Source organism: Triturus cristatus, chromosome 2_2, assembly GCF_964204655.1.
Source record: "Triturus cristatus chromosome 2_2, aTriCri1.1, whole genome shotgun sequence".
Lineage (NCBI taxonomy): Eukaryota > Metazoa > Chordata > Amphibia > Caudata > Salamandridae > Triturus > Triturus cristatus.
Genome location: NC_140582.1, coordinates 1,251,381,544 through 1,251,406,516, shown reverse-complemented (window position 1 = coordinate 1,251,406,516; position 24,973 = coordinate 1,251,381,544). Strand labels below are relative to the sequence as shown.

Here is a 24,973-nt window from a genome sequence, read left to right as displayed (position 1 = left end):
CCCTGTGAAAGCAGAGGAAGGACCAGCTGAAGTGTGACCATGTGGGAATAGTCTGAGTGTATGTATAGGTTTAGGGTGTCTGAGGTCTAAAATAGGCCTGAGAGAGCCGTCCTTTTTTGGTATGAGAAAATAGAGGGAGCGAACTCCCTTGTTTTGTTAGTGCAGGGGAACTGGTTCTATTGCACTTTTTTGTAGGAGTGAGATTACCTCCTGCTTTAGCAGTAACAGATGTTCTTGTGACATTGGACGCTGTTTGGGTGGTATGTAGGGGGGTAGATGTTAGTTAGAGACAGTAGCCTGATTGAATTTTCTGTTGCACCCACCTGTCTGAAGTTATGTTTGCCCAGGCAGGGAGGAATTGGTGGAGTCTTCCCCCAACTGGAGTGGAATGGTCTGGGGGAAGTGGAGGGAAGTCATGGGGTGGAGGCAGAGCGGGAGTTGTTATTTTTGCCTCTGCCTTTGCGGTTATTCCCCCTGTAACCACCCCTTTGGTAACCTCTAGTAAAGGTGGATTGGGTGGGAGCCTGGTAAGAAGTGGAAGGGCTATCAGAGGAGTAGCCTCTGTGGGTGCTTCTGAAGGATGAGCGACGAAAGGACCATCTGGGAGCTTGCGACTGCAAGGCTCCCATAGATTTGGCTGTGTCGCAATCATTTTTAATTTTCTCAAGTGATACGTACACATTGGGGCCAAATAGGTGTTGCTCATCGAATGGCTGATTGAGTATGGAACTCTGGACTTTAGGTTTAAAACCTGAGATGCGTAACCAGGCGTGCCTACGCAGAAGGACACTGGTGTTTATTGCCCTTGAGGCGGTATCTGCTACATCTAAGGCACAACGGATGGAGGTGTTGGTTTTACCTTCCTGTATTAGTTCATTGGCCAGGTTTTTCTACCTGTCAGGGAGGGGCTGTATTATGGACTCAAGCCCATCATAATGTGCCCTGTCATACCTGGCTAAGAGCGCTTGGGTATTAGCAATGCACCATATGTTTGCTGCCTGTGACGCTGTGCGTTTGCCAGAGGCCTCCAGGAGCTTAGATTCTTTATCTGGTGGTGGTGCGTCACCTGATGTTTGGGAATTGGCTCTTCCTTGCATTAGAGACTACCAAGGAGTCTAGAGGTGCGGGGCCCTTAATGTATGTTGGATCAGTAGGAGCAGCCTTATACTTTTTTTCTTTTCTCGGGTTGATGACTCGAGCCCTGACTGGGTCTTTAAAGATCTCTGGTACATGCTTAATGACCCCTTTAAGCATGGGTAAAATTGAGGTGGACCTTTGTGTGGTGTCGATAGTGTCCATGAGAAAATTTTCCTCTACTGGGTCTGTATGAAGGGCAACCCCGTGGTACTGGGCAGCTCTGTGAAGGAGCTGGTTGAAGCCAATATTGTCCTCAGGAGGGGAAGGCCTGGAGGGGTAGATGTCATCTTGTGGGGTGTAAGGGACATCTGGGACACTAATCATCCCAGGGGTCTGGGGAGCCAGTAGGGGTAGGGTCCCCTAGGGGTTGATCGTCCGCACCTCCCCCTGCATCATCTGAGGTGTTATCTACTGGGGTAGGTGATGGTGTAGGAGAGCGGTGTGGTGGAGGAGGAGGAAGAGAAGGGATCCTTAAGGGAGAGGTAGCAAAGTCTCTTTTTCGGTGGTGGTGCTGGTGCAGGCGCTTCTAGGGGTCTTTTCTTGATACTATGCATTAAGTGACCAGTCATCGGATCCTTCACAATAATTTTTTGGGTAGGATCTGGACGAAACAGTCTTCTGTGGGAGGCAGATCCTTCGGATTCGACGGCTTCGGTGACGTAAGTTTTTTCGGCATCGACTCTGTAGCGGTTCTAGGTTTGGAACCATGCAGTTTTGTAGTGTCTTTGTCCGACGGAACCTGTTGTTTTTTCGGTTCCGAGGTCTTTGGCGTCAAAGAATGGGAGTCAGGGCCCTTTGATGGGCATTTTTTGATCGGCTCCAAGGGGGTTGTCTGTGCCGAGGAACACGGTAATAGCCTCTGACGCAGAGTGCTTAGATGTCGAAGCAGCGGTCCGCGTGGATGAGGAAGAGGACATCTTCTTTTTCGGTGCCTGAGTATGTTTTTCGGTACCGAGTGTAGGCTGACTCGAGCCCGAGTTACCTAAAGGCTTAGTAGGCCTCTTTACCGGGCCCGAAGGCGGGGCATGGGAAGCAGTGTCTCGGTGTGCACCTGGGCCCGAAAGTGAAGGTGGTACCGAAGCCTTTTTGGATAGTGTTGAGGGGGGGTTTGGGTCGGGGTCGACGTCTGTACTCACGGCCCTCTGAGCTGGAGTGATGTCCTCTATGTCAGAATCATCTGCTTTGGAGGCGCTGATGCCTCCTTCGACCCTACCTTGATCCGGAACATGTACGCCTTTCTGGAAGAAGTCGTCGGGGATCGAAGATGAAAAGCGAGCCATTGTTCTTCTAGCTAGTCGGTCCCGGATCGTCTTTTTTGGAGCGGAAGGAGGCGCTACCTGGACAGTCTCTGGCCTCGTGCTCCGGTGAGAGGCAGAGGTTACACACCTCATGCAGGTCGGGGGGGGGGGGACTTAGACCCACAGCGAGGACACTTTTTGAATGGCGCCCTTTCCATGAGCCGGAGATGAGGCCCAGGTAGGCCCGAAGGCCTTTGTCGACGACCGGAATCGAAGACTTCGAAGTTGAAGGGTCGAGTGGATTGATCGAAACAATACCGTCGAGAAGGGAAAGATTGCACGTCGAAAGAGAAAACCATTAACGGTTCCGAACTGGAATGCAAGAACACATCCGAGCCCGATGGCGGAAAAAAACAATCTGAGGATGGAGCCGATGCCCATGTGCACTATGATCCAAAGGAGGAGTCACATACCTCGTGACTTCCAAAGACTTTCCAAGACAAAAACAAATGTAAACATCCTGGCCCAACACCAGATGGCAATCTATACATAGTGTGTAATCTGCAGCTCATATGCCTCGAACACATTTTTAGTTAGTCTTTTTGCTAGCAAAGTTTGTTTGTGTGATATCATAGAGCATAAAAAATTGTTCTTTCAGGTTACCACAAAGTCCTTGGATCCCAGTTTAGGGACTGTTACTAACTCAAAAGCATTTATATCACTTCAGCTATGTATTGGGTGGTGTTCTGCAGGGCTACAATAACCTGTCATTCACATTTAAACATTGGTGTATTCAAATAAGTAAACTGTGTAGTGCTAAGCCAGTGTCTTATTTATGCAACAGGGGGAGCAGAATCTCAGGAGCTGTGGTTTGTGTGATGGATGAAAAGATGTTGAATCCAAGAGCCCCAACCTTATGACAAAAAGCATGGAAGGTCCAAGAACAAACTTGTGCTGGAGCAGAGCAGCAAATACAAGGTTCAGGAATTTGTGACTGCCCAGGGCAAACCCAACTACTTTGAGTTTAGGTGAACTGGCTCAGTGGGAATTTTTCTCAAATCTTTAAACAATTTAATGATCTGTTTTTCTGCAATAGTTTTGAGGCTATGGTCAAAATGATGGGACTTACTGAAATCAGAACAATGAAATGTACCATATCCCATATCCCAAGGGACAGGCCACAAAGAAGCAAATCATCCGGGCATTACTCACGGTTGTCAACTCCAGGGGTACTACTAGATTCTACTGTTTGAGCCAAAATATTTTAGAAAGATTCTTGAAAACATAACCCAGGCCGAATAAGATTCTCATACTACAAATGATTTTGTTGGTGGATAAGATTTCCTACTTATGGATAACATCTTATAACCAATTACTTGTCTAAGACCAACTCATCTAGTAGCTCAAATCTGTAATCAATTTAATGATGTGTTTTTATGCAATAGTTGGTCACATTGAGGAGTCTTCCTGAAATCAAAATAAAGAAACATACCATATCCCAAAGGACAGGGCACAAAGAAGCAAATCATCTGCGCATTACTCACGGTTGTCAACTCTAGGGGTACCACTAGATCCTACTGTTTGAGCCAATAAGTCTGGAAGCTGGAAACTTCATCTCAAAAAAGGCTAACAAGATAAATATTGCGCTCGAATTTGGAAAGAAGGGAGACTGCTCCATTTATCAGATAAGTTATGAATGACAAAGGAGGAAAACGTTACAGGCTTGCGATCTTATTCTAAGTTCTCGTTCGTAGGGATCAACGAATCCAGGGAAGGATCTTGTTCCCATTGCAAAACAACATCTGCCTCGTTCTTGTGGGTTTGAGTAATGCCATCGCACTAGGAGTTATGCCCAAAGGAACCAGTGACCCATCTGAAGCCTATGACAGTAATGTTTAAAAAACTGAGAATAACTCCAGTAGAAAGAAATATTCAACTAGAACTCAGTAGTCCTCTTCCGACCCACATGAAAGGGCACAAGAGACACCCTGGAGAAAGCCTGGTTTGCATCTCGTCTGCGGTCATGAAAAGCAGTGTGGTTGAAATATCGGTCTCAATCTGTGTCTTAGTCCGATGAATGGCGTAGTGTTCGTGTGTGGGAAATGTAGGGCCAACAAACCTAGACGCAAGCTGGCATGCGTCTTAGTTGTAGGTCTGATCCCAGATGGCAGATAATCATCAGGCTGTGGATTAGACAGTCCCACCGGGGCTCGGCAGCTTCTTCCCTTGGGCTGTTCACTCTCCTGGAATCATCTTGATGAGGCCACATGGTGGTGTAAAGAATTGTGTCGGTCTATATTTATGTGTTTGCCATGGTAGGAAGGTTCATGAAAGTCTCACCTCAGAGGTCAAATATTTGGTTAATGTCAGGCCTTCAACTTGAGGTAAAGTGATATTCCTCATGGGCCCCCACTGTACATCAAAAAAGCAACGCTTAGGCCCATAAGCTCCCGCCCATGTCTTTAATCTCAGACGGTGCTTCTCTGGTCTTCTGTTATTTTCATGGCTTTTTTCCACCTCAACAATGGCATTTGTCAGATTGCCAACACAATGACTGAAAAGGTGAGAAGAACCAACCCGAACTGAAACAAAGGAAGAGGAGACATTACCTTCAGGGAAAGCAATGGAATGATAGACTGGTATATGCCTATAAAGAAACATTACAAATCTTCTTTCAAACTGTAACTTGAAGCCAAAATAAAGAGCTGCACTTTCAAGGATACTAGACGTCAGCAAAGCCACGTTGGAAAACTGACACTGTCTGGTATTCCCAGACCGGATATTTCTCGAATCCTTAAAGGAACAGGGTGAGGTTTCTTTGTGTTTAAAGTAATGCCTGTGCCATCATTTCTCCTTTATCTAAAGGGGACGTTTTTACAAACTGCCGTCTTTTCAGGTAAATGCAATGTATCGTACTGGATAGCAAATTACAATTGTATTAAAATAAAGAGACAAAAAATGTTGACTTGTATGCATGTTTTATTCACAAAAATGTTTTTTCCAAAAATTTAAATTGTACAATTTAAAAGGATTTGCAGGAACCTGGCTGGAAATATTATTTTTATCAATAGAAAATCCCATAATTCATAACAAGATGCTATTACAGCTATGATTTATTTTTTTTTTGCAAGAGAAAGCCCAACCGAGGATAAATCACATCAAGTGGATTTCCAGTGCTTTGTTCAATCAGCTGCCATTGCACAGCTTTGACACCTTAAGAGACTGCATGGTTACTCCCTCAGACTGTGTGCAAGTAAAAGCCTTGCTTGATTCAAGCTTACACAAGACTGTTGTCCAGAAATCTTTGACTCCTTCTGTGGTGCGCCACTGATCACTCTCCCTACAGAAGCTGTTCAGAAGCCTGGCTTTCTGGACTGAAGCCAGGGGTTTCTTCCGGGAAGCTCGTTGGGCTGCAGTCCATGTCTTGTCTGCTTACAGGGCACGGATGCGAGCACTGGAAGAAATACAGATGGGCTTTAGGAATCCCCCTCTTAGTACGGCCTTGCTTTTACACTTGTGCAAAATCGCTTGCGCACATAAGCTGGGCAGTTATCACAGGCTACTCTGATCATACATTTAAAGTCAACACCCTCTGGTTTAGGCACAACGTAATGACCCGACAGACGAACTGTTTTCCTGAACAAAGCAGTTTACATGCACAGGTCAACCTTCCTCACCTGCTACTAGCTCTATGCAGTAGGAAAGGAGAAAAAACGAAGCTTCACTAGCGATAAGGACATGCCAGATTGCACCTATCGGCACTGCTTCTGAGACCAAATGCACCACTAGTGATAATGACATACCTTATAGCGCCTCTTGGGACTACTTTGGCGACTAAATGCTCCACGGTGGTAATGATAGGACTTATAGCGCCTATCGGCACTACTTTGGCGATTAAATGCTCCAGTAGTGGTAATAAGCCTTATAGCGCCGCTTGGCACTAATACGGAGACTAGATAAATGAAATGACTGCCCTGAGCAAACTCACTACACAACAGTTTCACCCCCTTGTAGAGCTTCTTTATTAACAGTGGAAAACTTGTTTACTGCTTAGATCATTGGCGTTACGTAACTGGAAAGTTTGATTCACATTAATCAAAGTTTGATAGGAACGTCACAGTAATTTGAGCATAACACCTGTATTAACAGGTGGTTTTAGACTGAGGAGCTAAACTTCTACAGCACCAAGTCCAATGAAATTGCCTGTGCTTAGGTTGGCAGAGTCCGTGTGAGTAGCAGCTCCTTGTGGGTCACAGAGAGCGCCATTTTGGAACCTTTTTACTTTCCTTTACTGCCCAAGCGTCTTATTGCATGGACAGCCACTTCTTCGGTTCAATCGCGTCTGTGGTGGGAGCAGTTGGAGATGAAAGTGAGCACAAGTGGATGCCCCCATTGCCACAAGACTCGGCAGCACAACAAGGGTTCACACAGATAGTGAGCGATTTATACCAATCTACCCCCACCAGCTCTGTGTGCAGGTGTGCTTTTATAAGAAGCAGAGCACACATACAATCTGTCTCACAAATTCAAACTAGGGACTGACTGGAATATACAACATAACTAAGCAATTTTCACACTTTAGAGTCAAAGAAGAGCTCGTTCTAAACACCAACTATTAACACAAATGTGCAGAAACAAGCTGTTTTTCTTTCAGTTAAAAGCAACAACTCACATTAGGCATAGATGTCAATAAAACCTCGACAAGACTTGGCACCTTGAGTGATTAAATACAGCATGGCTGCAGAGAACGGTCTCCCACGTGTGCACTAGAGGTGATATACGTGCACACTGCAGAAGTTTCCATTGTACAACCATACAGCACAGCTTACCGCAAGTGCACACAACATACTTCGATCAACACACAGCAGTGATGGTCTAGGGGCATGGAGTTATCTTCAGTTTACTTTGGGAGACACGTTGTAAAGGTCCTGCTGAACATGGGCTCTGAAACCACCAGTGTCCACCTCTCGAGCTGGTGGGACCGAACATCAGAGGATCAAAACTGGGACCCGTGCCAATGTGTGGCAAGCAGGGCATGCACAGCGCTATGCTACATGCACCCTAACCAGCCAGGCTATGTTATGATGGCTTCAGCCTATACATCTTGGTTAACACCTTTCTGTAGTAACTGCGTTTACATCAGAGGTGTCATGCAACAGCAGGTCAGACATCGAACAGTAATGGGAAAAAAACGCTGCAACTGGCAACAAATAAAAACTAAAAGACTAAAACCCTGTCTATAGCCCACTCCGTTTCTTTACAGACATCTTTGGTGGTAAAGATGCTTGAAAGATCCTAGTAGCGCTGCACGCATTCCAACAAACTCTGAGCAGCCAAATAAAGGGCGGACGCCACACACTGGCTTGGTGAGAAGTGGAAAAGTAATCACAGTTCACCTCTATGTCTCTGAACTGGTGGTGGAAGACCAGGTATTGGAGAGTGCTTCGAAAAACACCAGTTAGGTGTATTGATACAAGGTCCCTGGGGTGATTCGGGTATGGAACCCTACTAAGAATGCTGGAGGACAAAAATAAATAGTCCGGCGATAGGAGGCAAATATTACTGTTTATAAAACACTCCCAATCCACTCGTGGATGCAGAGGTGCTGCATGGTACTGGCTGATGGGCAGCACTTTGACACTTCCAGGCGCTATTTGGGGAACTGTACCAGCAAGATGCCTCAAAGACACACTCCGACAAGCTTCACCAAGTACAGGAACCTTCATCGGTGATGCGCACAAAGTCAAACACAAAAGGCGACATACTTACTCCAGAAGCAGCAGTGGGGACAGACCCTTACCAAAAACGCTGTTCCATCGCCCTTTCACAATAGGGATGTGAAGCCTCTGAGGACTATTGTGTCTAGGACAGAACACCGCACTGGTTGCAGTCGATGGAGTCCAGTCTCAGCAACAAAATGCCAGCTGTCGCCATGGTGGACGGTCTATAGCAAATGGGTTCTATGCACACTCCACCCTACAGGCCAGCAGCACGACGCACCACTTCTCAGCTACATCCGTGCTTATCACACACAGCTCTTTCATTTCACAGTTACTAGAGTCTGGCAGGCAGAGATTTCAGTTTCACTCGTATTTATTGTAAAGGAGAGCCCACAGGTGAGCTCCTTAATATATAAAAAAAAAAAGCACAATGGTTACTGAATCATTTCCTAATGCAGCTTCCAGAGTACAACAGCAATGTCAGAGCTGTGCCGCTGTGAGCATGTAACTCAATCTGAGGAGAACTGCATGGACCACTTGGGCTAACCAGCACTCATGTACCACACCACATCTAAGCCTCCACCAAAGCGGACAATCTTCAGCTAAGGAAGGAATGTCATCTCCAGCCCCGGCCACGCAGGCGGAAACCATATTTGACCAGACAACCAAGAAGCTCAGAGGTCAATATGATATCCCAATGTAGCTTGAGCGGGTTTCAAGTTCGCCCACTTGCCCATGGCAAAGTACGGGTCTGTGTTACGGACATGATGCTCTCTCAGCTCAAAGACGACCATGCGTTCTCTGCAGCAAAGTAAAATGCTGAATCTTGAAGGAAGGCGCCATGCTTCACCTCCAAGGCAGGTATTCATAAGAGGCTCCTCTACAGGTGGCGACCAAAGAAGCTCCGACGCCCGTCCATCCTTCTGAGACCTTCGCCAGAATGGCAACTGCGGGTCTCATCCCTTGATCTCCATCCACAAGTAACTCTGAACACACTTTCTGCCAGGACTACAAACCTACATTGCAACTGCGACTGATGTTTTGTCCCAACTTCAAAACAAACCTCAGGGTGAGTCAGCTACATAGACCCCTTACCACAAACGACCACAGCCTTGTATTGCAGGAAATTAAGCAGGATGGAGGAGCAGGGAGTATCCTGTACAGAGGAGAACAGACCAGTCAAATGAAGTTTGTAGCAGTGAGTAGGCAAGTCAAAAGAGTTACATCAAATGACAGACAAAGGGGCCACGGTATTCAACATCCATGGAACCTTATCTGCAAATATAAGGCTTTATGGTGCGCATTGTTTCGTAGAGATGGCACGGACCCACACTACTGCCTGTCATGACTTAATATTTGTGACAGTATCATTGTCCAGAAACTTGACATTTTATGGTGCCAATAACGCAGCTTTTGAGGTGGTCCCAGAGACAGACGCTATTGTGGAGAGGAGACACTGCATTCTACACATTGAAGCAAAACACGGGTAAAGATTGCATCTGTATTTTGGCTCTTCAAAATAAAAAAAATATCACTGTTGGTTTTGCTAAGGATCGTTGCCTCTTACTGGATTGGAAAACATTCCTCTGTGTGAGTTTCTGATTTAGTACTAAAACACACTGCAGTTCGGGGGAAGAACAGCATGAAAGGGACTTCATGCAGAAGCACCATACGTGTGCCTCCAAGGGCTGAGCCTCCTCGCTCGAGCAGCACATGGTCCACTGCCAAACGTTAAACTCGCCATTGCTACAGGTCCTGCTCACAAGGAGACACAAATGTGCTTCTGGTAGAGTGGCTGGGCTGTCGATGTCCCACTCTCCCACCCACACCCTTCCCCCACCTTCCAAACAATTGTGAAGTTCAGAGTTTTTTCTTCTTCTTGAAGTGCTCAAGTGCTGAAGGCCTGGTTGTCGTCTCACACGTCCATCACTCATGTTTTTCAGAGGAGGGGGGACCATATTTCTGGAGGTACCGGCTGTAGAAAAGACAATGTATATAAAAGATTACCAAGGAGAGGCTAAACCCACAATTCGAACGCCTCATCCACACCAGGCTCGCAGGGGTACACAACTCAGGGAAATCTACAGGAATCGACTATGAAAACATTTGAGGCGCCGCCTGCCTTTATTCATTTCACATCTTCAGAGGTACAGCTCGCTTATCTCTACAGCCAGAACATTCCGTTTAATAAGTGTCTGGGCGACTAGTTTGACCAAATGCGAAACTAGTTCAACATCGCAAAGACTGCAAACAGGATCCAACATACACACAGCTTGCACACTGTTACAAAGGACGTGATAGTGTATGGATCACTGGGAGGGAGAAAACTGTGGCATATGTGCACTGATGGGTGAGCTGAAGGACAATTCTCCTTTAAGTCGTGGGTAAACGGCGACCAATCGCATCGCCACTTGAAGGGCCTCAGACTTCAATGGTTTATGAACTGTAACATTCAATAAAAAGCGATGCGACAACACAAATATACTTCAAATGCATCGGAGAATAGATTTAAAGTGGGGGAACAAAGCTGGATACAGTATTATCAGCAGTCACTGGCGCAAAACTAGAGCAATAAAGCTAGTGGCTGCCTTCAGAATAGTGTTGAACTTGCGGCTGCCAGACACTCACACGCGGCGCTTCATCTTGCAGCTAACAAGGTTTGAAAGTGTTTTAGGTTGGACATCGATCACGGGCGAGTTTTGTATCACTTCTAATGGCACGTCCAATGTAAGCCTACTATGCCCTGTATGGGACCACCTTTAGATTCTCGAACCCCAGAATAGCAGGGCGTGGTGTATGTACCAGCATCTAGTCTGGGGTAAGAAAAACCCTCATGTTAGAGGCACAATCCCCCTTTAATAGAGAGGGAGTGCTTTATGTCAACACTAGGAGATGGAGGGACGTTCGGTCATGCATCCAAGTTAAGACTGCTCAGTCCTGGGATACATTCGTGGCGCCGGAGGTATTTTATGCTCTCTCTCCAATGACCTACATTTGAGATGTGTGCACCACAATTGACATGTCCACTCTGGTGTTATCAGAGGTGTGTATCATTGGGATCATTTGCTTACTAAAGAAGTTGTGTGTGGTAAGGGGAGGGAAAAGCACACAAAAACCCTGACCCGAGGCAGGAACCGTGCTTGCCCATGACTTGTGGATGAGGATACTAGAAGTCAACACCTCTGCATCTTAAGACTATGGGGGATGCACCACAAGGTACAAGTACTTTGCAACTGCAATTCCTACACACATGAAACACCTCACCCTCTGCTTGGACTCTTTGCCATGACCACTGAAAAGCCACTAACTGAACACTGCTCATTTTCAGCGACAGGTATCTTGGGTCAACTTCAAAACAAGGTATGATTTGTGTCGCACCATTTACGGAGATAAAACGCAGCACTGGTGTTGTCTGTCCTATCCCCCCTTGTCTCTGTCTCTGTAATTAACAACATGACGAAAGAGCCGACATACTCTTGAAAAAACATGTTTTACTGAAAATTTGGAAATTCATTGGCCTTGTACTGGCAGTTAGGGCGAGTGGGTTGCACCACTTGTGTGCAGAATCTGTCTAAAATAGTAGTAGTAGTGTAGGTAGTATTGTAGGAGTAGTCAAATCAACAACATTGCTAGTGTGGATATGAAACTACAATAAAGGGTGAAAACAGAGGCGAGCTAGTTGCAAGAGGAGGAAGTGTGGTTAAAATGTGATGGGTGCGGGTGGAGAAAGTCAAAACTAAGATATTGCGAGGTGGCAGCGAACGCAAAAGTTAAAAGGCAGCGTGGGAACAAAAACATTTGATAGACAAAAACGAGAGGAAGAAGATGTGAGAGAGAAACAAGTCAGTGGGGAAGTAAAGACCGCAGGGAACCATCTACAAATTAGATTTAACAAGTGGGTCATCCTCAGATTTCTGTGGAGTACCATTAAGGTCTCCGCATGTCTCAGGTCATTTACAATAAAGTTCCACGGAGAGGGTACTGCTCCAGGGAAGGCCCACGTTGCCGCTTTGTCCAGTCTGAATTGTTCGGTTTCAAGTCTTAAAAAGTGAAGGTTTCTGTTTGCACCGATAACTTGTGGGAAGAGCGTGATGTTCAGGTTGCAGTATTTTTATTTACTTCATAGGAACAACTATTCAGTTTTTAACTTTACTTTGGCTTTGAAGGGGACAAATGGCAAACTCTCAGAACTTGGGAAATTTGGTAATTTTCTCATTCCAGAACAAAGCCCACAACATTTAGTGTGTCTAATATACAATGTGTTGGAACTTGCTGGGTAGAACAAATGGTTTGAGTTGGGTAATCACTGGCTTTAGTTACTACTTGTTCGATATGTGAAGACAAGATCAAATAATTTGGACAGCGAGAGGAGGGGCAAAGTAGTCATGTAGATCTGTTGCTGCCTCTTAATTTGGCTTCTTGAAGTCCACAAGCCAGGCTGAATTCAGTTTTCCATGAAACAAGCTTGTGGATGCCCAAAGACATCTCATTTTATAGATTAGTCGGGCACTTTTTCACTGTAAGAATGTCTAGGACTGAGGTGCGCTTTAACGGATCCGTGCGCCACCTTGAATCTGGTAGACAGCCATGGCAAGCTCCCCGATCAGCACTGAACTAACGTGCAAGGACTGATCCCTGGGGGAACAAGACATACAAGAGGGTCAAGATCTGAAGCGAGAATCCCAGTCTGACCAGCTGCTTGGGACTAGTAGGAAGGATGAGAACCAGCTCAGGGCCTCACACAAATGCCCGTGTGTTTCCAGATGGGAGCAGCCTGCAGTGGCCAACTATCGAAAGTTGGCGACACAAAGAAGAATGAGGCAGCATCGCCATGCAGTGAATGTCACCCAGTATTTTGACAGTTGCAGTTTCGGTGCTGCAAACTCCCTGGAGTCCAGACTGCTCTCGGGCTGATATGGGGTCCGTTCAATGCACGTTTGGTGGCCACATTTGTAGAGCACGTTAGAACCCAAGAACAAATCTGCCTCGGCTGGGCAAGACACTTAGCCATGTTGTCAGGATCATATTGTGTTGGGTAGACACAAACAGTTTAAACATTGTTAATAAAAGTTACTTATTTCAATGTGTAGACAAGTATTAACTTTAAAAAGAAATGACTTACAGGAAAGTAAAATATTTATCATTAGAAATGGAGATTAGCAATAAAAGAGCGAAATGCCTAGCCCCTCCTGGGCGAGAGATAAGACCTCAGAAGCAGTTCCAGCTCCTGAACACTAGGGCTGTGCTTCTTGTTTCACAGAGAGTCATGTGGCAATGTCATTCCACCGGGCAGCTCTATGCCCTGCCCAAGAACCATAACGCCACATCTCAAGCCTGAACTAAAGTGAATTCTTTACATGGTTTTTGCAAGCTTACTTCAAAGTCACTGCAGATGCCAAGATGAACTGTGGTGGAGCTTTGATTTTAGTAATCTGGGGCACCCCTGGTATGTGCCCTGTGCATCTGCCATGATAAGCGCCGTGGACCATCTAAAGAACAGTATAGTCCACCCATGTCGCTAAGTACATGCCACTGTATAATGGTGACCTGGAAGTGTTAAGGTGGAAAGTGGGAGAGGGTAAAGTAAGGGGGAAGTGTGAATAATTTAGTGAGTGGTCCCATGTCCAGTGTCAGAGGGCACAGTCACTGGAGTCTAAATCCGGTAGCTATTTAACAGCTTGCCAGCCACTGTCTCCACCAAGTCGCAAATTACTTTGTATGTCCTAAATGTGTTGTATGACTGGAGGGCCAGTATTTACAGTCTTACCAGGAGAGTTTTTCAAGTTGTCTGGGAGCCCACGAGACCATGGGGCACTCACAGTGGGCAACAGAGTCCAGTAGTCACTGGATTTCTGAACCGTGCCAAGCCATCCTGTCTGCAGCTTCAGCTGTTAATAGCACCCACGAGGGCTGGCAACAAAATTCCAATGGTTCTGGAAGGACTATAGGTTAAAGGTTGAAGTCAAACTGTCTTACGACTACAGGATGGCTGCAAACAGAGGTACAGGCACTCAGGGAACGGGGTTTGCCCAGGGGAGAGCCGGCTAAGTACTCAGTAGCAAAAGGAGATTAAGCTTCTCCTGACCCAGATGGATGGCTTCCGCTGGGCAGCGGTCAATGGTGAGCTCTTATCCCACGTCCACAATCAGACTGTTGAGCACGTCGCTTTCAGGTCCTTCCAGCTGCTGGACCTTGGTGGCTGTGAGGCGGGCTTTTCTTCCAGGCCAGGGGCTCTCCAGCAGATGGGTAAGTTGGCCTTCTTTCTTACACAGATCAAGAGAATCAGCTCTGCAGATGCTGAACGCACTGCCTGGAGGGAGAATGGCGCTCTGGAAGCAGTCCCACTACTTGTCTCTCTCTACTACACTCGTGTGCATGCCCTCAGTTATGGAGTAGAAACATTCAGATATACTTGTTGAAATTTCGTCCAGTATACATCTTCCATGCACCTTTCAGATCTCTGAGGTCATCACGTTTTATCCAGTCTTGTCCAGGGGATGCACCTCTTTTTCCCCTCCTGATACTGGTTTGGGCTGGCTCAGGTTGAAAACAATGGGGCAGGTTTCACTTTGGTAGGGGAACAGCAGCTACATAAAAAGTGCTTTCTGGCTGGCTAGGCTCACAGAGACTGCTGTTTTCAGCGAAGGGAAGGCAAGGCAGACATTCAAGCCCTGGTGACCATGATGGATAACAGAGGTTTTGCACAAAGGAAACAACTACCTTGTGATGGTGAGGTGCAAAGACACACAGGTTCCTCCCTCGCATGCAAGTCACAAACATCTGGACATAGGAGAACCCCAGTTATATGTTAACTGCCTGGGGAGACAAAAGGCAGTTTAATCCCCAGGTGCAGGAGACACTGAATGTCGTCCTAGGCTAGCATTATGCTGCCAATACTGCCACTCCACGTGCAGCCTGGGAAGAGGGCACAGTAGATGCCACTGAAAAGAGGGGTGACTCCTCAACATTACAGCCGAAACCTGTTGTCTTATCTTTAAAGGTGGACTACAATGGAATCATATTGCTGTGAAGAGAAAATACAGCACAGTACAGTTGTGTAGCAGCGCGTAGTCACGATGCCTGACATTGTACAGTGGCGTAGCAGTGGGGCGGCACGCTGCCTGACATTGTACAGTGGCGTAGCAGTGGGGCGGCACGCTGCCTGACATTGTACAGTGGCGTAGCAGTGGGGCGGCACGCTGCCTGACATTGTACAGTGGAGTAGCAGTGGGGCATCACGCTGCCTGACATTGTACAGTGGCGTAGCAGTGGGGCGTCACGCTGCCGGACATTGTACAGTGGCGTGGCAGTGGGGCGTCACACTGCCCGACATTGTACAGTGGCGTAGCAGTGGGGCGTCACACTGCCGGACATTGTACAGTGGCGTAGCAGTGGGGCGTCACACTGCCGGACATTGTACAGTGGCGTAGCAGTGGGGCGTCACGCTGCCTGACATTGTACAGTGGCGTAGCAGTGGGGCATCACGCTGCCTGACATTGTACAGTGGCGTAGCAGTGGGGCGGCACGCTGCCTGACATTGTACAGTGGCGTAGCAGTGGGGCGTCACGCTGCCTGACATTGTACAGTGGCGTAGCAGTGGGGCATCACGCTGCCTGACATTGTACAGTGGCGTAGCAGTGGGGCATCACGCTGCCTGACATTGTACAGTGGCGTAGCAGTGGGGCATCACGCTGCCTGACATTGTACAGTGGCGTAGCAGTGGGGCATCACGCTGCCTGACATTGTACAGTGGCGTAGCAGTAGGGCGTCACGCTGCCTGACATTGTACAGTGGTGTAGCAGTGGGGCGTCACGCTGCCTGACATTGTACAGTGGCGTAGCAGTGGGGCGGCACGCTGCCTGACATTGTACAGTGGCGTAGCAGTGGGGCGTCACGCTGCCTGACATTGTACAGTGGCGTAGCAGTGGGGCATCACGCTGCCTGACATTGTACAGTGGCGTAGCAGTGGGGCATCACGCTGCCTGACATTGTACAGTGGCGTAGCAGTGGGGCATCACGCTGCCTGACATTGTACAGTGGCGTAGCAGTGGGGCATCACGCTGCCTGACATTGTACAGTGGCGTAGCAGTGGGGCATCACGCTGCCTGACATTGTACAGTGGCGTAGCAGTAGGGCGTCACGCTGCCTGACATTGTACAGTGGTGTAGCAGTGGGGCGTCACGCTGCCTGACATTGTACAGTGGTGTAGCAGCTGGCCTACACAATGCCTGACAATGTACAGTAGTGCAGCATCACGCTGCCAGACAAGGTACAGTGGCGTAGCAATGGAGCTTCACAATGTGTGACAATGTCCAGTGGCGCTTCACAATGTGTGACAATGTCCAGCAGTGTGGCATCACGCTGCCTGACAATGTACAGTGGCGTAGCAGCGGGATATCACGCTGCCAGACATTGTATAGTGGCGCAGCAGTAGAGCTTCACAATGCCAGACAATGTACAGTGGCGTAGCAGTGGAGCTTCACAATCCGTGATAATGTACAATAGTGCGGCATCATGCTGCCTGACAATGTACAGTGGCCTAGCAGCGGGATGTCACGCTGCCATTGTACAGTGGCGTAGAAGCGGGATGTCACGCTGCCAGACATTGTACAGTGGTGGAGCAGTGGGGCGTCACGTTGCCTGACATTGTACAATGGTGTAGCAGCTGGTCTGCACAATGTCTGACAATGTACAGTAGTGCAGCTTCACGCTGCTCGACAAGGTACAGTGGTGTAGCAGTGGGGTGTCATGTTGCCTGACAAGGTGCAGTGGCGTAGCAGCGGGGCGTCACGCTGCCTGACAAGGTGCAGTGGTGGAGCAGTGGGGCGTCACGCTGCCTGACAAGGTGCAGTGGTGGAGCAGTGGGGCGTCACGCTGCCTGACAAGGTGCAGTGGTGGAGCAGTGGGGTGTCACGCTGCCTGACAAGGTGCAGTGGTGGAGCAGTGGGGCGTCACGCTGCCTGACAAGGTGCAGTGGTGGAGCAGTGGGGTGTCACGCTGCCTGACAAGGTGCAGTGGTGGAGCAGTGGGGCGTCACGCTGCCTGACAAGGTACAGTGGCTTATTAATGGGCTGTCAAGCTACCTGACAAGGTACAGTGGCATAGCAGTGGGACGTTGCGCTGCCTGACAAGGTACAGGCCCATAGCAGTGAAACGTCACGCTGCCTGACATTGTGCAGTGGCATAGCAGCAGAGCGTCATGATGCCTGACAAGGTGCAGTGGCGTAGCAGTGCCTAGTCACAATGCCTGGAGTAGCAGCATGGCGTGATAATGCCTGACTCAGCAACCATTCTGGATTAACAGACTCGCAGTAACAACCCAAGGGGTAGTTTCATTGGACACAGTTCTGCTTACCTCCTTGCATAGTCGTACAGGGCGTCTTTTCTTTCTTGAAGTGACAGGTGCCTTGCCGTTGGAGATCGAGAAAACGTTTTAGCATTGGGCTGCAGAGAGAAAAGACAAATGGGTGACTGGAGAGTATGAGGCTCGCTATTCACTTGGCATGTGAAGAGAAGTTAAATCTGTCATGTATCATCATCCTACAGGTCTGCTTTCAGCATCTGAACAGGTCCGAATGATGGGATGCGCACGCGTGCACCCAGGACAGGGCACCTTCTGTCCCTGGAACTCTCACCATTCCTTTTGGTGCAAGACTCGCTCTGGAAACGACCTATGGGGCCTTTGCTGTGGGATGGAAATGCCCCTGTACCAATGCAGATGTCACGGTTGCCATGGGGATAGGGCAGCTGGGATGCCTACAGGTATATTGCGGCAGCAACAGAACGCTACTTAATACTCCCTCTCATTGCTTAACAGTGCCACAGTCTTGGCGTCCAATGTATCATAAAAAAGTCAGAGGCCGATTATTCAGACAGTTGGCACAGAACTCAAATTGGGGCGTTCGACTAGCTCCCTCTAGGTTTCGTCATGAGTGTCACTGGTAGTCAGCCTTACTAACATTTGACCAAACCACTTACGAGACCACTTCGAGATCACATCCTCATGTTATTCGTATACTATACAAGGTCTCTGGCCACTAGTGCATTATTTGAGCCAGTGATTGCAGGTGGGGCTCACTGGCGCTCATTTTTCCGGACTAGCACTTATTTCGGTCGTCAGCCTTTGACCCAAAACAAAAGAGAGAGAAACATAAGAGGGAACGAAGAAGAGGAGAAATATAGCAAACAGTAACAAAGAAAGAAAGCAGGAAAAGAGTGAGACAAAGGGGCAGGGAGTATCTGGTGGCTGATGAAACCAGCATTGAAAATGCAATAGGTCTCGCCTTTAAGTTAAAGCCATTTCCCTTGCTAATGGTATTGTATAGCAAAGCAAATGGCTTTAACTTAATTACCTGTGCGCCGGGAGCAGGCCCCCTCTGGTGAGGGTTTGAGCTACCTGCTTTGATGTCGATTTGTGACCTGCAGGGCTTTGAAGCCCTCGATTAGGGCTAAATTAAGGCGGATTTGCTACTGTATCTGCCCCACTGCAGCATCAGAGCGGACCTGAACCCCGTGTTGCCATCGGCAGAGGCAGAGTGCACTAACGGGAGTACTCTTTTACTCAAAGCACTGTGCGAGGGCCTGTGCACCCTCTGCCTCAAGTACGCCATGTCACAGAAGCTGATCTAAATACGCAAGATGTGTGTGACTGTGCATACGTATATAAACGGACACTTAACTATGCGCATGAATGCATTATACACGCACGCCTGCTTTTATGTGTTTACTTGAGTATAAACACGGTTAGGGCTCAATAAACACATATGTAGACAGGTGCACACACATATATACAGTAGTCTACGCACTCGACGTAAAATGCATATATACGATTTAATGTGCATGTATGCTCGTATATTCACATTAAATGTACATTGTATGCTCTACGTGCACATGTGTGTGATATATGTAAAGATACATAAACACAGCCATACAATACACGTGTATTAGGTATGCACATGGGCCTTTGTATCCAAACTTGTGCATACCCGAGCAGGTGCCTTTCTACGCGGGTGTGCATTCAGAACGCACATATACAAACTCGTAAATGTACGTGTATGCAACTGCAGTGTGTACACACGTGAATAAAAAATTGCGTAAATTTGCTATAAAATGTGAGCATGTATTTTAAATATACATGTGTACTGCACATATATGTTTAAATATAAATGGCATGCTGCACATACTCACATGCAGATATGCGTGTTAAAAGCAGACAGTACCCCACCAAGTATTATTTGCTGTCTGTACTGAATATGCTACTTACCAGTATGCATCTGTTCTTGGCATGTAGGGCTGCTGACATTCATATCTGTGCATAGATCGCCGCCTAGTGTTGGGTCCGGATGTTTGCACGTTGTTATCCTGGAAGAGTCTTCGAAGTATCCTGAGATAGGTGACTCCTCCCCTGGACCACAGTGCGCATGGGCATCTTATCCATCCTCAGATTGTTTTTCGCCATTGTGGCAGTGATGGAATAGATACAGAAAGTGATGACCATGCTATACAGTAATTCTGAGAGCTGCAGCTGCCACAGGCGCCGGGGAGGAGGGAGGGCGATATGAATGTCAGCAGCCCTACATGCCAAGAACAGATCCATACTGGTAAGTAGCATATTCAGGAATGTTTCCCAGGAAAGCCATGGAGGCCCCTAACTTACGTGTTGAGTGGGCTCGTGGGGGAATCGTTAATGTGCGTTTAGCTTTTTGATAGCAAATTTGAATACATTTAACGATCCATCTGGCTATACCTGCTTTGGAGATGGCGTTACCTTTGTGGTATGGGGCAAAGGCAACGAAAAGTTGTTTTGTTTTCCTGAAGACTTTAGTCCTGTCTATATAGTACATGAGGGCTCTCTTTACATCCAGTGTATGGAGTGCTCTTTCTGCGACAGTTTGTGGGTTTTGAAAGAAAACAGCCAGTTCAATAGTTTGATTCATGTGGAACTGCGATATCACCTTGGGCATGAATTTGGGGTTGGTATGTAGTACGACCCTGTTGGCGTGAACCTGTATGAAGGGCTCTTGAACGGTTAGTGCCTGGAGTTCACTAACTCTCCTCAAAGAAGTGATCGCTACTAGGAAAGCTACTTTCCAGGTAAGGAATTGAATCTCGCAGGAGTGTAGAGGTTCAAAGGGTGGACCCATCAGGCGTGTGAGGACCAAGTTGAGGTTCCACATTGGAGCTGGTGGGTGGCTTGGAGGAATTACTCGTTTGAGTCCTTCCAAGAATGCTTTGATGGCAGGCACTCTGAATAAAGAGAGGTGCTGCCTGTTCTGGAGAGAGGCTGATATTGCGGTCAAATGGACACGTATAGAGGTGTACGCCAGATTGCATCGGTATAGGTGTAAGAGGTAACAAATTATGTTTTGGATGGATGCGTCTAGCGGGTTAATGTCATTGTTATTGCAATAAATTACGAACCTTTTCCATTTGGCTTCATAGCAAGCTCTGGTAGTGGGTCTTCTAGCTTCCTTAATGATGTCCATACAGGCAGGTTCAGGTAGCCAAACTCTAGGACTTCAGGAGCCAGATTGACAGGTTCAGCTGTTGCGGATCTGGGTGCTGAATCTCTCCATGGTTCTGCGTCAAATGCGCGGGTTTGATCCGCAGCCTTTGATGCGGCACCACGGAAAGTTCGAGAAAGGTGGTGTACCATGGTTGGCGTGCCCATGTTGGAGCAACTAGGACGAGTGTTAGTGAGTGTTGTCTGAGTTTGCGTGCCACCAGCGGTATCAATGGTGCTGGGGGAAAAGCGTACGCAAATCTGCCGGACCAGTTCATCCATATCGCATTGCCCTGCGACTGCGGATGTGGGAACCTGGCGGCAAAGCTTTGGCATTTTGCGTTTTCGCTTGTGGCGAATAGGTCCATCTCTGGATGACCCCACTGCTGGAAGTACGGTTGGAGTACTGATGGGTGTAACTCCCACTCGTGCATCTGGTGGCTGTGTCTGCTGAGCAGATCCGCCATCTGGTTGTCCTTGCCGGGGAGGTGTTCCGCCATGAGGAACATGTTCCTCTGAATGGCCCACTTCCACATGCTCTGAGCCAGATGAGACAACTGTGGAGAGTGTGTTCCTCCCTGCTTTTGTATGTAGTACATGGCGGTCATGTTGTCCGTCCGGATCAACACGACTTTGTTGCACAAGTGTACTTTGAATGCTTTCATTGCTAGGAAGATTGCCATCAGTTCTAGAAGGTTGATGTGCATCTTCTTTTGTTGTATTGTCCATAGTCCCTGCACTGTGTAATTGAGTACATGAGCTCCCCATCCCTGGAGAGACGCGTCCGCTGTCAGTATTATTTGTGGAACAGGCTCTTGGAACGGTCGGCCCTTGCAAAGGTTTTGTGGATTCCACCAATGCAGAGAGTTGTATGCCCGACCGCTCACCAACACTAGGTCTTTTAGTTGCCTGTGAGCCTGATTCCATTGACGTGCTAAGCACTCCTGAAGCGGGCGCATATGTAGTCTCGCGTGTGGGACTATGAAGATGCAGGAGGCCATCATGCCTATCAACTGCATAAACACTCGCGCAGGAAGGGAGTGTTGGGGTTTGAACTTGGAAATCAGCATTTGCATGCTGTTGATCCTCACTAAATTTGGCTGAGCTGTGGCAGCCAGAGTGTTTATGGTGGCGCCCAGGTACTGTTGTACGTGTGCGGGTTGGAGACGTGATTTTGGGTAATTTAGTGAGAACCCCAGACTGTGAAGAAGGTGAATGGTGCGGGACATGTGGCTGGCACATTGCTGTGCTGACTTTGCCTGAACAAGCCAGTCGTCCAGGTAAGGGTAGACGTGAATGTGTTGCCTCCGTAGATGTGCAGCCACAGTAGCTAGGCACTTTGTGAAAACTCTGGGTGCTGTTGTCACGCCGAAGGGAAGAACCTTGAATTGGTAGTGCTGCCCTTGAACAGTGAACCTGAGATATTTTCTGTGTGAGGGGTGAATGGGTATGTGGAAATACGCATCTTTGAGGTCTAGCGTGGCCAGGAAGTCTCCCTGTTTGAGCAGCGGGAGTACTTGTTGTAGGGTGAGCATGTGGAAATGCTCTGAGAGAATGTAGCGGTTGAGGGGTCTCAGGTCTAGTATAGGTCTGAGTGACCCGTCCTTTTTTGGTATTAAGAAGTACAGGGAGTACACCCCCGTGCCTTGCTCGTGGACGGGTACGACCTCTATTGCGCCTTTTTCCAGCATACTTAGCACTTCCTGCTGTAATAGCGCTAAGTGCTCTGAGGACATAGGACGGTGTTTTGGCGGTATTGTGGGAGGAGTGGAGGGTAATTCTAGGCAGTAACCGTGTTTGATAATATCTTTGACCCACCTGTCCGTGGTGATGGTGTTCCACGTGGACAGGAACCTTTGTAGCCTTCCCCTGACAGGTGTTATGTGGTCGGGAGGAAGGGAGAGGGCGTCACTGTTTGTTCTTGGGGGAGGACCTGGTATTGCCGTATCCGCGTCCTCTGCCCTTTGTGCTGGAGCCACGATACCCACCCCGGGTGTTTTTATCGTAGGTACTCTGTGTGTTGCCCTTGTTGTAGGTTTGCTGTGACCCCTGTCCTCTGCCTGCTCCTCTATTTCCGGGGCGACGAAAGGAGCCACTCCGAAAGGTCTGCGTTTGGAGAGCCCCCATGGACTTTGCAGTGTCTGTGTCCTTTTTTATTTTTTCTAGGGTGGTGTCAACTTCTGGCCCGAATAAGTAGTCGGGGTTGACCGGCTGATTGAGGATGTTATTTTGAACCTCAGGTTTGAATCCGGAGATTCGTAACCAGGCGTGTCGTCGTAGCATGACGCTGGTGTTTATTGCTCTGGCAGCTGTATCTGCGGCATCCAGTGCACACTTAATGGATGCGTTCGTGAGGAGTTGTCCCTCCCTGATGAGGATCTCTGCTCCCTCTTTGTATTGGTCAGGGAGATGTTGGAGTAGGGTTTCTAATGTGTCATAGTGTGCGCGATCGTAGCGAGCTAGGAGCGCCTGGGTATTGGCAATACGCCATATGTTAGCTGCCTGGGCTGCAACCCGTTTGCCGGAGGTCTCTAGCACCTTGGACTCTTTGTCCGGGGGAGGAGCATCCCCAGTTGTCTGCGAGTGCGCCCGTTTGCGAGCATTTGCGACTACGATGGAATCCAGAGGCAACTGGCCTCTAATGTACGTAGGGTCCCCAGGCGCCGACCTATATTTCTTGTCGATCCTGGGGTTTATTACTCTTGCCCTGGTGGGTTCTTTGAAAATGTCCTTTGCTGGTTTGAGGACACCTTTCAACATGGGTAGAGTTTTGATATTCCTTTCTGAGGATGCGAAAGTATCCATTAGAAAATCGTCCTCGATTGTGTCAGAGTGGAGTTGCACACCATGATTTGCCGCAGCACGTTCAATTAGGGCTTTGAATGCGGCAGTGTCCTCTGTGGGAGACGTTTTTGCGCCATATAGCTGCGTGTCCTGTGTATCCATAGGTGCACCTGTGTCTACAGGGTCATCCCAAGCCTGGTCAGGGTCCTGTTGGCCTTCAGGGTCCATCTCTCTGGGGTAGGGGACGTCGTCACCCATATAGTCCTCCAAAACGTCGGTTTCGGAGTGTGTCGGAGAGAAGGACTGTGGATCTGGGTAGGAGGTATGGAACCGTTCGTAAAGAACTGGTTCCGAATCCGCTGGCAGCTTTTTCTTCAGCGGGATCCGGTAGGAGTCCAAAGCGTGTTCGGAAGATATTCTCCGCTTGTGGAGCATAATTCTGCCGGTGTCGGCATCGATGATGTGGGACGGTGACGTCTCCGTAGGAGAGCGTTCGGCAGGTGTGATCCTAGTTTGGGTGACACGTGTTCTTATTTCAAACATTTTGGGCGCCGTGGATGGCGGCAGGCCAAAAGTGATATGGGGTGGTGCTGTAGAAGCTTTTGGAGCTTTTTTCGGCTCGGGGCCCGACGTGTCCTGGAGTGCTGCCTTTTCTTTGATGCGTTGCAAGGACGCTGCAACTTGTCGCACCTGGAGCGCCGACGGTTCTTTGGCGCCGAGCGGTTCTGTAGAGGCAGGCGTGGGCTTCTTCGGGGCCACGGGGTCATCGAGTCGAGGAGAGGTAGTAGCCGTCGACGGCGTCGATGATTGGGCCTTAGGTGCTGCTTTCGAAGTGGTGTGCGACGCAGCGGCCATTTTGACCTTCGTGGCCGGAGCCGATTGTTTCGGTGCCGGGTGCCGAGGCGGTTTGGTGGTACCGATGGCCTTTTTCCGTGTGTCGGCGCCGACGTCTGCTGCTGCGAGTTCGGCACCGAAGTCCCGTTTGGTGCGGTCGGTGCCGACGGGTTTTGCTGGCGTCGAAGGTGTAGTGGGCTTCGATCCGACCAGTGTCACTTTCAGTTTCGGTTTCTGTGGAACCGACACGACTTTTGGTTTCGGTTTCGAGGAAGGGAAACCAGTCGTTTTGGGTACTAATGGCTGTCGCTGAATGTCCGAGGCCGGGCCCGAAGAACTGCGGGATAGGTCTTGGGTAAGGCCCGAAGGCGATCCCTCGACCGGAGCCATAGACTGACGCACTGGGATATCCTCCGTCTGTACGGGTAGGCCTTGCTCGTCACCGGAGCTACTTTCTTCGGCCCCTAAGGCCTCATCGTAGTCTCCTACCTCGGTGTCGTCTTCATCCCTGTGAAAGAGTTGTTCTTCGATGTCTTCCGATCCGGAATCGTGTTTGGAAGTGGGGCTGGAGGATAGGTTCTCCACGCCTTCCACATCTTCGTCCTCGGCGCTGAAGATGTTGGTCGGGCCGGTGCCGCTTGCTGCGCTTCAAGTCTCGCTGCTCGTCGATTCCGGAGAGTCTTTTTGGATCGGAATCGGGCACAGGCCATGCATGTGGATTCGTCGTGATCCGGTGAAAGGCATTTGTTGCACACCGG

The 24,973-nt window shown here is 48.6% G+C and overlaps 1 protein-coding gene across 10 annotated transcripts in view; it reads right to left on the bottom strand.

Annotated features, from left to right (window-relative positions):
• Nucleotides 1-5,336: 5,336 nt before the first annotated feature.
• The window catches only part of AUP1 (AUP1 lipid droplet regulating VLDL assembly factor), a 154,793-nt gene continuing 135,156 nt past the window's right edge, over nucleotides 5,337-24,973 (bottom strand). For 5 of the 10 annotated variants that reach the window (XM_085642965.1, XM_085642972.1, XM_085642967.1 and 2 more), the window contains 2 exons: nucleotides 17,451-17,539; nucleotides 5,337-10,070 (listed from right to left, as the gene is read on the bottom strand). In XM_085642965.1, the coding sequence (XP_085499091.1) occupies nucleotides 10,022-10,070; nucleotides 17,451-17,539 (138 nt within the window). In that variant the 3' untranslated portion in view covers nucleotides 5,337-10,021. The remainder of the gene's footprint in view (nucleotides 10,071-17,450; nucleotides 17,540-24,973) is intronic. The other 5 variants (XM_085642966.1, XM_085642969.1, XM_085642968.1 and 2 more) reach the window with 2 other exon arrangements.